Genomic DNA, 12,439 nt, shown 5'->3' with positions numbered 1-12,439 from the left:
ATTTGAGTGCACAGCAGCACAGTCTAAACCTCCTGCTCCTATAAGATGATATGAAAAGAAACTTGTAACCTATGAACATGTATTCAGCAAAGTTAACCAGGACGAAGTACTGTGTAAGAGTGTTAAAAATAGTCATTTTGTGATTAGTAAACATGTTTCAGAGACATCCATTTACAGAGCATAGTTCATATTTGGGCCTGAAACTGATCATTGCCTTTATTTTAATTGGTTTACTGCATGGCTGTTGTAGGCTAATGTTTAAATAGTGAAACTTATTCCCGGAGACGTAAAAGCATGAGCTCGAGATGCACACCAGCTTTTAGTCAAATTCACCGAACGATAAATTCCCTGTAGTCTGAAGACAGTAGTGACTAATGTGTCACAGGCCGCTGTTTGTCTCAGAGGGGGTTGCAGGAGTTTCCTTGTAACCGGAATTAGCTGTGAAGTGCGACCTTGAGGTGTGAACGGAATGCGAAAGCTACGGCTTGCCCCAAGAAAAAAGTCTCTCATACTTTGCACCTCGTTTGCAAGTGAATATCTCAACAAATAAATCAGGCTGAACGTGCGGAGCGTGGTTGCAAACAGCTGAATTCTCACACTAAAGGTTTTTACATTCAGACGAGTTTTAAATGTGTGGGAGATTCTAGGTTTATTGTAGCGGCATGAAACTCAACAAAGAATGAACTAAATCAAATCTCATGACTTTGTTATAGTCTGGCGAGAGTTAATTGTCTCTAGAAAGGGAATTAAAATAGAAAAAAAGAAAGAAGTACTTTATTATCAGATTTATCTGTGCGTAAAAACGCGCAGGCCTCATGTCTTGCATCTGTGGACTTGTAGTCTCGGTTTATTGCCCGGTTTTTGCAACTGATAGGTCGTGGTGATAATTTATTCATTGAAGGGTGAACTCCTGCTCAGGATAGGCCCACTGTCAGGCGATGACGCGCTACAGACAGGCGCAAGGGACAGCTGGGCCGGCAGCACCGGTCACTCTCATTTGAATGCAAATCCACAAGAGTTGAGGAGCTGGCTGACATCAGGCAGGCCTCAGTATATCTTTGGCCTCTTGTCAGCAGAGGCACATCATGTGAGACTGGAACCAAATTGGAACTACGTCGCCTTTTACTTTGGGAACCCATTTGGACTATCAACAGCTCAGGGGTCGGTTTTAACAGTTGCAGGGTCGAAATGTTGCCTTGAGAGAGGCTACATCAACCCTTTGCTGTTGTAACATTTCAAAACTTTTCTACAAAACATGTATGTGGGATACCTACTGGATAAAGAAAGCGGCATGTATCACCAAGGGCCAGTGAGAAGATCAAGCATCAATCTGCCTCCACAGAACTTTGTTTCCACACCACAGTACCCTGACTTTAGTGGATACCATCATGTGCCAAACATGGAAACGCACACACAGTCTCCAGGCAGTTGGGGGGCTTCATATGGCGCACCAAGAGAAGACTGGGGTGCGTATAGTTTAGGACCCCCTAATACTATTCCTACCCCCATGAACAACTCATCTCCTGGACAGGTTCCTTATTGTTCATCTGAGTACAGTCATATGCATCCACCTGGATCTGCGGTCCTACAGCCGCCACCGGACAACGTTACTGTTGCACAACTTTCTCCTGAGAGAGAAAGACGCAATTCATACCAGTGGATGAGTAAAACTGCTCAGTCCTCTTCCACAGGTGAGATCATCATCTCGAACACTATATCATATTATTCGAGGAACTGAGGGACAGGCCTTGGTTTTTGGCCCGTGTGGTACCGAGTGGGGATTTTACGCGCACGTTTACGCGAAATGTTTCTACTGAATTTGTTAAAGAAACAATCAAACAAAAAACATAGAATTTTCTGTTGGAATAAAATTCACAAGAAATCGTCAGAAGCGGGAAAAGCAAAAGGAATGTCTTGTATTGTGAGGGTTATTTTGTAAGCTTCACGTTTAGACAAATATCGGCTTAAAGTGTTGTCCAAATTAAGATAGAACAAGGCTGCCGTTTATTTTGGTCTTTATAGGAAGAATACACATTTTTTAAAAAGCATTAGTGTATGAAGAATCATTGTCAAATTTGTAAGTCTTAGAATCTCATGATAAGTTCTGGTGAAGCTGGAGCCTGCAGCTTACCAGACTGATTTCTCCTGTGGTGGAAATCAAAAAATAAAAGGGGGGTGTGAGGAATCGGCGCCATGCGCAGTTGTGATGTTAATGTCATCATTCCTGGAGACTTGAGGTCGACTTCCCTGTTAAGTTGTTTGGTTTTTAGTGTCATCCGTCATATCCAGGCTGCGGCCTTTGCTTTCAACACCTCCTCACTTTGATATGCGCCAGCTTCTCTTCCTTTCCGAAAGTTAAATTGCCGGAAAGAGTGACGTTTTTCACAGCTATAACTCAAAAAAGTGGAGTACTACAAACTGCGGTTTTAACAGTGGTGTTTCTGTGAAATCGAATATAAACATTATTTAGTCTTTTATTATTATTATTATTTTATTTTTTTACCTTGAATGCAACATATCTACTGATTAGAACCTATTGGTCGGAATAGTGATTTGACGCATTTAGCCGAATTCAAAGCGACCCTGTTAGTGCACATCACTATTTTTTTCATGTTTTTCTAAATAGCCTAACCTCCCACTTTAACACATTTAATCGCAGGTGTTCGAGCACATCAGTCTTGTGAAGTGATAAATCTAATCCCATTTCAGAATCACCCACATACTGTCTGTGTGCGTATTTTACGCAGACTGAACAACACTAAAACTACAGTGAAAATACTTGTGAGTTTCTTCATAACTGGTCAGACAGCGACCTGACTCGTGTCTGTTTGAAATTCACTTAACTGCAACCGCCATCAAAGCGGGATCAAAAAGCCTGATTTGCGTATCTGTGGAGAAGTCAGAGAGATGTGGATTTCAGACGCTGCCAATAAAGATGCAGCGCTCAGATAGGCCGGTCCTGGCATGCAGCCTGCTCTGAAGAAGTCTTCCAGTTCAACCAACTGGGTGTTAGATGAGCCCAGAAAAAAGAAAGTTTTGTATCTTTAGTCAATGCGTTTTTCTTCCCTTCACAGGTAAAACGAGAACGAAGGAGAAATACAGGGTAGTGTACACGGACCATCAGAGACTGGAGCTGGAGAAGGAGTTTCATTTCAACAGATACATTACCATCAGGAGGAAATCTGAACTGGCTGTCAACCTCGGTCTGTCAGAAAGACAGGTACGACGAAATACCCATTTATTTATCTATGTATTTATCCTCTTTATTCATTTCCATTCGCAACAAAAAGAGCCAACGAATCAATACGCAAAGTAGATCAATAGATGAAGTCTGTTGGCAGAATATGAATAGCTGCATGCTAAATTACAGGCCTCCGCCCTTATATTCGGATTCAGGAATACTTTATTAATCCCGAAGGGAAAATTATTTTTCTAATTTTCTAATTTCATCAGTCAATGTCATCCTGCCTCATACAAACAAAAACAAATATTCATTTCAATGTATCTTAGCGAGGACTGCGCTTTACTTCTGGATATCATTTGGAACAGATATTGCCTTTAATTATTCTTATGCGTTATTCACGATGTTTGCTTCAGTGGATTTTGAAGCATGGACGTATTTTATTGAACAATGGACTCTGATATCTAAAAAAAAATAAGGACACCGTATTTAGGTAAATCTGCCAATGAAACTTGGCACATTTAAAAAAAGATTAATTTGTTTTTTTCTACTGTTCTAATCTCATATCCATCTGTTTATTATATCTTGTTTTATGGTACTTTATCTAATTCTATTCAATGTTTTTTAAACAATTCCCACTCGTTATTTACTTCTAATTGCTGACAAAGCTATCAATCTTTTCCATTTTATCAAAGGCTTATTACCTGGCCTGAATGTTTATATCATAGATTATGTTTATTAAAGGAAGCGGACAAACTAGCCATCTAATTTCATTCTTTGTGCCTTTCCAGGTGAAGATATGGTTTCAAAACCGCAGGGCTAAGGAGAGGAAGTTGATCAAGAAGAAGATGGGTCAGTCTGACGGCAGCAGCGGGTCTGTGCACAGTGACCCGGGTTCGGTGAGCCCTCTGCCGGTGCCGGGGTCCCTCAGTCCCACAGACATGCACGGCTCTCTGTACCCTCCTCAGGGAATGAACACCTTGCCATCTATCAGGAATATACAGCAAGTGACTGTGACTCAGTAGAACAGTCCACCCTGTGCACCATCTCTCATAACTGAGCACTCCGACGCGCTGACGGGACACTTGAATGGCAGCTAGAGGATCTGAACTCACAAAGCTGCAGGGGAAAAAAAAGTATTAAAAGATTTATAGCAACGAAAATGCTGGAGGCTCTTCAAATATTGCTTTTTATAGAATAGTTCTGATAATGTGGAGATTGCAAAAGGAAAAAAAAATCGTGTTTCAGACTTAAAAGCTTTAAATTGTTTGTGAGTTTATAAGATATAAATATCCTGTTTTGTATGTGATAAAAAGTGTATGTGTTTGTGGACGAATTAGACAAATAAGGGTCATTTCATTGACATTTTGAAGTGGGCAGTGTGCGGCACAATCTCACTGAACTGACAAATCATTTCTTCGTGTTTTCAGCACAGTTTTGTGCACAAAGAGCAGCTGTTAATGACACGGGTACAAAAGTCGTCTAATGGCAACTTTACAAATGTAAATAAAGTGCTTTTTTTTGTAGCATATTTGTCATTTTTCTTTTATTCTGATGGTGTTTCTTTGAAATTGCACTTTGAGCGTCTTAACGGGATAATCTAACAGGCTTTAGGCAAAATATGTAGTCTAAGCGTCCTATTTGTCAGCAATATTGGCTGAGACCCATGTCAGAAAAGCCATGATTGTGGTTACAAATCTGGAAGTCCAAGGCGTTCAGATTCGAGCATGTCAAGGTAACATCTTTATATTCAAGATTGTGTTTTTCGAGTTAAAATGCGTTCAAATACCCCTTTAAAAATCAGCTCATACGGTAAAGAAATGTTTGGGCTCAGAACAGTAGACTACTGCCTCCCCAAGTTGGAGATATGATGAGTTAGTTTTATACATGCAGTTTTCAGTTAAAGGACTTTTAAAGGATTTTACAAGTCTACACGTGCAACTCAACATCTTGCAAAAAGATAGCCTACCAGGATTTTCAGTGTTTATGCCACATATAATTATCTCTAAATGAACTTCACTTTATTAAAAAAAAAAATACCAGTATTAGTAGGCCTATCCAGAAATTAAAAGATAGATCTAAACATTTCTCGATTCTATACATGAATTCATGTTAAAATTGTATCCTATATCCTAAAAAGACTGTCGCCGCTACGTGGCATGAGTCCGCGTGACTTTGACCTATAAACATGTCTGAACCGGAGCCGTGGGCACAGTTATTTCAATATCTGTCACGTCTGATGTTTGACGGTCAACATTTTCAGCTCTACTTGGCTACAGATGAACGCAGCTGGCCGACAATCGTCCCTTCAACTCTGGGTCCGCGCGCGCGCGCGCTCCCTCGCGAATCAGTGCGCAGCCCCGTAGGAGACGTCATGAGCGTCTTACTACCCAACATGGCGGACTTTGATACCATTTATGAGTTAGAAGACGAAGAGGATGAGCACGTAGTGAGCGAGGAGCACCTGCCCAGATACTGCCCGGAGCCCGTGGTTATGCGCGGGGCCGGGCACATCACAGTGTAAGCAGAGCAGTGCTCGTCGCTTCTATTTGTCCGAGTGTCGCTTTGTTATCCTTAGCCTGCTTAGCTGATGCTAGCCTGCTAGCTAATTCAAATCACAACGAAAACAATTAGCCATCTGTTTAGTCGAGGGGATAGTCGGTTTGACCACGAACTGGGCGACTTCAAGTTGTATGTTTCTGTCTCCATGACAACCATAAACTCGTAAACTAATAGCCAATTTTACCGTTAGTCGGGTTTACCAGCGATGGACCGTTAGCTGTTGGTCCCATCACTGAGCAGACAAGTCCATCCACACCAGTTTAATGTTTTTAACCGACATTAATCGGTTATTTCCGCAGCGTCACCGCCTTTATATCAGCCAAATACTTCATCACTCCATGTTAGACTGTGCGTTCGTCATTGTTTACACGGGGGAGCGTCTCAGCGACAATTGATGGAGGTTGTTGCACTTTTATCAGGTTGATCAGTAGAGCCCAAATCTAGTCAGGCCCCCAGCATGTCAGTGCTGTCAGCTGCAGTGATTGTTTCGTTATGTTTGGCCTTTAACAGCCATAACTTCCCTTCATCTTCATCTTGAGACTCATCCTCAGCCCCTGCTGGCAACTTTCTTCAACTTGGCAGCACGAGGCTAGACCTGATCAATTTGAAAACACAGTCATACTTATCGTCAACATGGGTGTTGTTGGTATTAGACCAACTTTTCTAATCTAGAAATGAGCAAAAGACAGATAGAGGTTCTTTGTTGTACTTTGACATTTTAAACACTTGTAGTCCTGAGGTAAAGAGGATGGATTATAGTTGGCTTTTTAATGTGGCAGCTTGCTTTCAAAGTGATCATTATCTGTAGCTTTCAGTGTTTAGAAAGTGGAGACAAACTAGCTGATTTGCTCTTGTTATGTTGTTACTCAGACTCTTTTCAGCCTTACCCTATTTTCATCGAAAACCGCAGTGCTTTTTACACTGAAAGGTTATTTATCATATCTCATCTTTGAACTTATATAAATCGCGCATACGTTTGAAAGACTAATGCACACATTACCTCCTGCTTTGGGTAAATTATGATGTAAATGTGGAGATAATGTGCTGTCATGTAATCACAGAGAGCTCCTGTCGAGTGTGTGGTGGCCCGTCGACATCTAACGAGGAAAAGACAGATCTTTACAGTGCAATATTTCAGGAGTGTTGTCTGATTGAATGTTTATCTTCTCACCATGTCAGTAAGACGGAACAAAAAAATGTCTGCTAAACTATCGAGCCTCGGGCTTATTTTTGTTCTCATCGTGCTCATAGTCACAGGAATTTTTTTTTTACTCTTTAGTTTTAAAGACAATTTTATCACCGTATTAAAAAAAGAAAAATGTCTTTTTTCGCCCTCTCAGGTTTGGACTCAGCAACAGATTTGACACAGAATTTCCTTCTGTTCTCACGGGAAAGGTACAGTTGCTTCTTAGCTTTTCTTGTGCTTCAGTCTTGCGAGCTGCTGTCTGTTCAAATCCAAGTGGGAAGAATTAGGTAATTAAAGCTGCAGTGATTCTTTTGTTGTGTCGGGCCTTTAACAGCCCTGACTTCCCCAAACCGCCCCATTCAAACTTCCCAGAGTGGTTTTGATCTGATGGAGATGCATTATAAGTAACGCACCATACTGCATAGAAAAGAGCTTGAATGTGCCGCTGTCCAGCTCTGTAAATGAGTAAGCCGTCTATGGGGCGCAGTTGGCGGGGACCCCAGTGTTCTTGAGGGTCCAGCTCCAGGTGATAAACTAATGAAATGAGGACTCTGCCGTAGACAAGAAAGGAAAGCTTCCTGGGTCGGACGCAGAAACACAAAAAGGCTGCAGGGGTAAGAGCAGGCCGAGGGAAGTGTGGGGCAATAAAAAGTACCTTCAGTATTGTGACCCAGAGTGACATGTGATGAATGAGGTCACAATTATGATGATTGAAGGGTGCAGATCAGGCCCTGCTGGGCTTTATTCTGAGGTCTTTGGCTGTTTGCAAAGAGACCTTTGCATCCTGTCATAAAAGATTACGACCCCTGTTTTATGGCGTACAGACTCAGAGAGGAATGAGCATCCATTCAAGTTGTTTGGCCACCGCTGCCACAGGCACTGAGCTTATCTCTCCTTTGAGTCCCTCCTATAGCCTTGAACAGTCTAGAGCTCAGTTAGCAAGCATAGAATTTAGAGATCTCATCTCTGGACGACATCTGCAAATATCTACCTTTTGGTTTTTTAAAGCTCTTTGATCTTTCTGTGCGTGTTTCCTTAGAACAGAAACACTTGCACCGTCCCACTCCCTCTTAGCTGTTTGGCTTATGGTACAGCCCCCCCCCCCCCCCCCTCCCTACCCTGCACAGCATCTCTTGAAACTGTTTCGCTACACATGCTCTCTTTCTATCTTTTTTTTTTTTATTCCTAAGGTAGCACCAGAGGAATTCAAAACCAGCATCAGCAGGGTTAACGCTTGTCTGAAGAAGAACTTGCCTGTGAATGTGAAGTGGCTTCTCTGCGGCTGCCTGTGTTGTTGCTGTACAGTAGGCTGCAGTCTATGGCCTGTTATCTGCCTCAACAAGAGAGTAAGTCTGAGACCTCCCGCGACACGACTTGGACAGTTTAACTCTCCCTTACATCAGCGCTGATTACTCAGGGGCTGTTATAGCAATTCAGCTGCATTTGTCTAAGTGCGGAGGGTAATAACAACTCGTGTTTAAGTTTGTGACTCTGTGTAGAAATGATGCATTGCGCAGCTCCTCTCTTTCCCAGCTCAAGGGTGTGTCATTTAAAGGTTGTGTTACCACTTAGTATTACTGACAACAAAGTGGAAATTACTGGCTGGTAAATTGGGAGTTCAGTCCATAAATCCTAAAACGGTGGCCGTTTACTGTTACCTGTTAGACTGTTTAATTGAGTAATGAGGTTTCGCCGCTTGTATTAATGCCGGCGCCTTTGCTTTTTCTCCCAAAAGACAAGACGGTCCATTCAGAAGCTGTTAGAGTGGGAAAATAACCGGTTATACCACAAGGTAAGAAAGATGTCAAACGGCATATTAGCTCCTGTGTGAAAGTGCTTAATTGTCTGTGTCAGTGTGCAGTGGGAGTCGAGCATCATCATGATGGATAATGATCATTAATCTGCTCTGTAAACGCTAACCTGCCACGTAAGCCCCTCAAAGTGTTTGAGACAGATCTAGGGCGCGAGGTCCGAGAGGGCCGTGAGGTCAGCAGTAAAGGGCCGTGTTAATTTTGTTTTGTCTCGCAGCAACAAATTACTGCTAGTAGCCGCACAAAGATAGAAAGGAAGCTCTTCAGGGTGTCTGGCCACAGTTTGACCTCAGCGAGACCAGACAGCCCTGCTCCCAAACTCCCCTGATGCTGAAGTGGAGATTTCAGACAGATTCTCCTTTCTTTGTGTGTGTGTTTGTGTGTGTGTGTGTGTGTCCGAGAGTAAAAGAAATGTTCATTCTTTGTGTTTGGGCCCTTTTCTTCTCTCCACAGCTGGGGTTGCACTGGAAACTCAGTAAAAGAAAATGTGAAAGCAGTAACATGATGGAATATGTGAGTGGACCGCCACAGCAAAACAGAGATAAATTACACTTTTGTTTTTAATCATTTCTCTGAAAACCAAAGGAAAAGTTTTAAAAATCCACGATTCATTTGACCAGTTATCAAAATCACAATAATACTTAATCCCAAATGATAAAGAAACTGTACACATTCTCACGTCAAGGAACCTACATTTTGGTGCTTAGAAAACATTACAGCAGCCAATTATAATATATATACATATATATGTATATATATTATGGTATATTTACAGTATTGTCCAAGTCTTGAATCACCTTTAATTTTCTTATGTATTGCCAGTAAAACTGGAATAAGGTGCAGCCATTTCTGTGCAAACACAAATGAAAGTGCAGGATAAAAAAGAAAAGTTTTCCCAATTCCAACAAAGTCAAGATTTGTTCTGCTCATCTTTATACTTCAACACAGCCTGAACCCTCTCAGACGAGCTTTCTGTCCTTTCTTTAAGGAGTCTTCAGGAATAGTTCTCCAGGCTTCTTGAAGGACATCCCAAAGCTCTTCTTTGGATGTTTTCTGCCTTTTGTTCCGTTCTCTGTCAGCATGATCCCACACTGCTTCAGTAATGTTGAGCTCCGGGCTCTGGGGAGGATTCATCCCTCCATCAGACCTGCTGCCACTGATTTTCAGTCCACTTCTTGTTTAATTTGGCTTCCCTCAGCCTTTTCTCCCTGTTTCCCCTCCTTAAGAACGGCTTCCTGACAGCCACCCTTCATGGAGACCATTTCTGATGAGGCTTCAGTGAACAGTAGATGGATCAGCTGAAGATCCAGATGCATCTCTCAGGTCTTTACTGGATTTTTTCCTCTTTCTTAAGGACGTCACGTTCAGATACTGCTCATCTCCTGTGGATAGTTTTAAGGCCTCTCACCTCTTTTTTTTTCTTCCAATAGCTCTTGAAATCACCTTGTTGGTGCAAAAATGCAGTTTTATATCTGTCAAACTGTGTTTTTGCGACAGGCTGCAATAACAAAATGCCTAAAGGTACAATTTAAACTTGGTTGTGTTATATGTCGACACAACACTGGTTCATCCTTTGAGTTAAGGGCCTTTTTTATGCTTGAATGATTCATATATCAGGGTAAAGTGGCTTTTAAATCCTCTGAAATTGAAAGAATCTGGACTGAAAATGAGTGGAAAATCAGCCAATGTGCAAAGAAAATTTCTTCAGAAAGCCTCGAGAACTGCTGCACTTTGAACGATTACAAGAAGGTCTGTCTCCTTGGAAACAAAATGTAAAGAAGAAGAAGGGATGGATCAAAACTTGAGCGCAGTACTGGACATATGTCACTGTTTTATGGTTACTACTTTTGCAGAGAATTCCTTGGAGCAAAGCTAGTATTTTACTGTAAAACTTGTTGACAAAGATCCTAATTGTTGCAAAAACAAATGTAGTGTTAGTGCACATTGCAGCTCCAGCTGAATGTCGGCTCAGCATAGAGAGTTTCATTCACAACAGGTCAGCCAGACCTTCAAAATGTGAAATAAGTCAGTTAAAAATCCTCCCGTAATGAATGGTGTCATTTGTTTGGATGTAATTTACACAGTAGGTTTAAACTCTGCGCAGTTGTCCTGAAAATATGTTCTTGTTTTTTCTCTCTACAGGTGATTCTTATAGAATTCTTACCTAAATATCCTATACTCCGACCGGACTGAGGAGGCTGTTATCAGACTGGATGTGGGGCCCTTGATTCTTATCCTTAGTGCCTTGTATATACAGTATGTTGGAATAAGGGTCTGCACCGGTGTCTGCTACGACGACCCCGTTCATCTCCCAGTACTTTGTACATTAAAAGTTTGCAACAGTGTCACTTTGCTTTAGAGCAGATTTTGCACACACACCCCCCCTCCCCCCTAACAGAACCAGAAATGTCCTCCCTTTGTTGCACTCTGATGTGTTTTTGTTACGTGTTTGAAAAGCAAGTGAAACTCTAAAAGTGCATTTTACCCCAAAGAGCCACCAACCTGTTTTTTTTTTTTTTTTTTTTTATCAGTAATCCCTTGCAAAGAATGTGATGCCTCCACCTTCTGTAACTATCCTTGCCTTATGTCGGACTTATATAAAAAAAAAAAAGGAAAAACCAGATTCATCTACACGAGTCTGGGGAGGAATCTGTAGGTGATCCAACGAGTCTTTAGATTCAGATGTCAGATGCTGTCTTTGCAGGTAAATGGGATGGTTGGAGTTGCCTAATGCACCGTGTACGTCCTCACCCTGTGTTCTGTCGTTACATTAACCCTGTGTACATGGATGCTAGGTAGTTACAAGAACCTGTAAATACCATGTTAGGATAAGCTGTACAGTGGTATACCATCGTTTACATAAAGTTACTTAGTTTGTTTTTTTGCCAATATATTGCTGTACCATAGTTTTTGATTAATGAAAGATGTCTACGTACCCTTCTAGTTTATATGGACCTGTTTACCTTGTAAGCCATATAGTGACAGTGTATCTGATGCCAGAGTTTAGACTGATTATTGCACTTGAGCCAGGAGGAGAGTCGGGATTTCAGAACGAAGCGCATCCTGACTATCGGTCCCCATGACAACAGCAGTGCATGTTACCACGTAGTTTTTGCCAAACGAAGAGGACACTCATTATCCTTTAAACATGAGACAGATTTTGATTATTTCTTCTTTTTTTTTTAATAATCCAAACTTTGCATTCATTTTGTAGTTTTATACTTGTCCCTGTGCTGTGTCGGGTCCCGATGCGTTTGGAAGCGCGTCCATCCGCAGTATGAGACGTATTGAGCAGATGGCTCCTTTGTTTTAGTCGTCATCTCAGTTTATAAGTGTTATTTTCTTAAAATCCGAGTCAAGAGATTTGCTGCATCGCGTTGTATCAGAGTGCCTCCGGAACAGTAAAGAACCACAGAGACGTGCAGGTTGAAATCAGTTCTCCTGTGTAAAGGAGACTTTAAATCCTCCTCCTCCCACTTATTGTTCCTAAAAACGTTCTTGTAAATGTTTATCATGATGAACTAATTCCTCTGGAGAGAGAAAATAAATGGTTGATTTTAAATTTTCTTGGCTTCTGCTTGATTCCTCCACCTGAGTCCGATCTTTTATCGAATGCCACTGAAAAAAGGAAACCGTGTAGTGACTGAGCTCCCAAAATGCTGTGACCACAGCCGGGGCCGGGGCTGTTTGTCATGTTTA

The 12,439-nt window shown here is 41.6% G+C and overlaps 2 protein-coding genes across 3 annotated transcripts; both read left to right on the top strand.

Annotated features, from left to right (window-relative positions):
• Positions 1-1,255: 1,255 nt before the first annotated feature.
• Positions 1,256-4,206, top strand: cdx4 (caudal type homeobox 4). The gene is made up of 3 exons (XM_075480686.1): positions 1,256-1,691; positions 3,075-3,220; positions 3,973-4,206. The coding sequence occupies exons 1-3, from the start codon at positions 1,256-1,258 to the stop codon at positions 4,204-4,206; spliced, it is 816 nt and encodes a 271-aa protein (XP_075336801.1).
• A 1,338-nt stretch (positions 4,207-5,544) lies between these two features.
• chic1 (cysteine-rich hydrophobic domain 1) lies at positions 5,545-12,302 on the top strand. 2 transcript variants are annotated; one of them, XM_075481633.1, is made up of 6 exons: positions 5,545-5,701; positions 7,084-7,138; positions 8,120-8,275; positions 8,665-8,721; positions 9,194-9,253; positions 10,883-12,302. In XM_075481633.1, the coding sequence occupies exons 1-6, from the start codon at positions 5,556-5,558 to the stop codon at positions 10,931-10,933; spliced, it is 525 nt and encodes a 174-aa protein (XP_075337748.1). In that variant the 5' UTR covers positions 5,545-5,555; the 3' UTR covers positions 10,934-12,302. The 2 variants fall into 2 exon arrangements, with proteins under 2 accessions (XP_075337748.1, XP_075337749.1); XM_075481634.1 differs by lacking the exon at positions 9,194-9,253.
• The last annotated feature ends 137 nt before the right edge of the window (positions 12,303-12,439 follow it).

The sequence above is a fragment of the Odontesthes bonariensis genome, chromosome 13, assembly GCF_027942865.1.
Source record: "Odontesthes bonariensis isolate fOdoBon6 chromosome 13, fOdoBon6.hap1, whole genome shotgun sequence".
Taxonomy (NCBI): Eukaryota; Metazoa; Chordata; class Actinopteri; order Atheriniformes; family Atherinopsidae; genus Odontesthes; species Odontesthes bonariensis.
Note: the sequence above shows the minus strand (reverse complement) of the source record. Positions and strands in the feature narration are given on the sequence as shown.

What these genes read in the sequence shown, in the direction of transcription:
- cdx4 (XM_075480686.1), top strand. Translation starts at nt 1,256, where the DNA reads ATGTATGTGGGATACCTACTGGATAAAGAAAGCGGCATGTATCACCAA. An exon ending in TGCTCAGTCCTCTTCCACAG is followed by an intron (nt 1,692 to 3,074) that starts GTGAGATCATCA and finishes TTCCCTTCACAG; the next exon opens with GTAAAACGAGAACGAAGGAG. An exon ending in TCGGTCTGTCAGAAAGACAG is followed by an intron (nt 3,221 to 3,972) that starts GTACGACGAAAT and finishes GTGCCTTTCCAG; the next exon opens with GTGAAGATATGGTTTCAAAA.
- chic1 (XM_075481633.1), top strand. Translation starts at nt 5,556, where the DNA reads ATGAGCGTCTTACTACCCAACATGGCGGACTTTGATACCATTTATGAG. An exon ending in TTATCTGCCTCAACAAGAGA is followed by an intron (nt 8,276 to 8,664) that starts GTAAGTCTGAGA and finishes TTCTCCCAAAAG; the next exon opens with ACAAGACGGTCCATTCAGAA. An exon ending in GCAGTAACATGATGGAATAT is followed by an intron (nt 9,254 to 10,882) that starts GTGAGTGGACCG and finishes TTCTCTCTACAG; the next exon opens with GTGATTCTTATAGAATTCTT.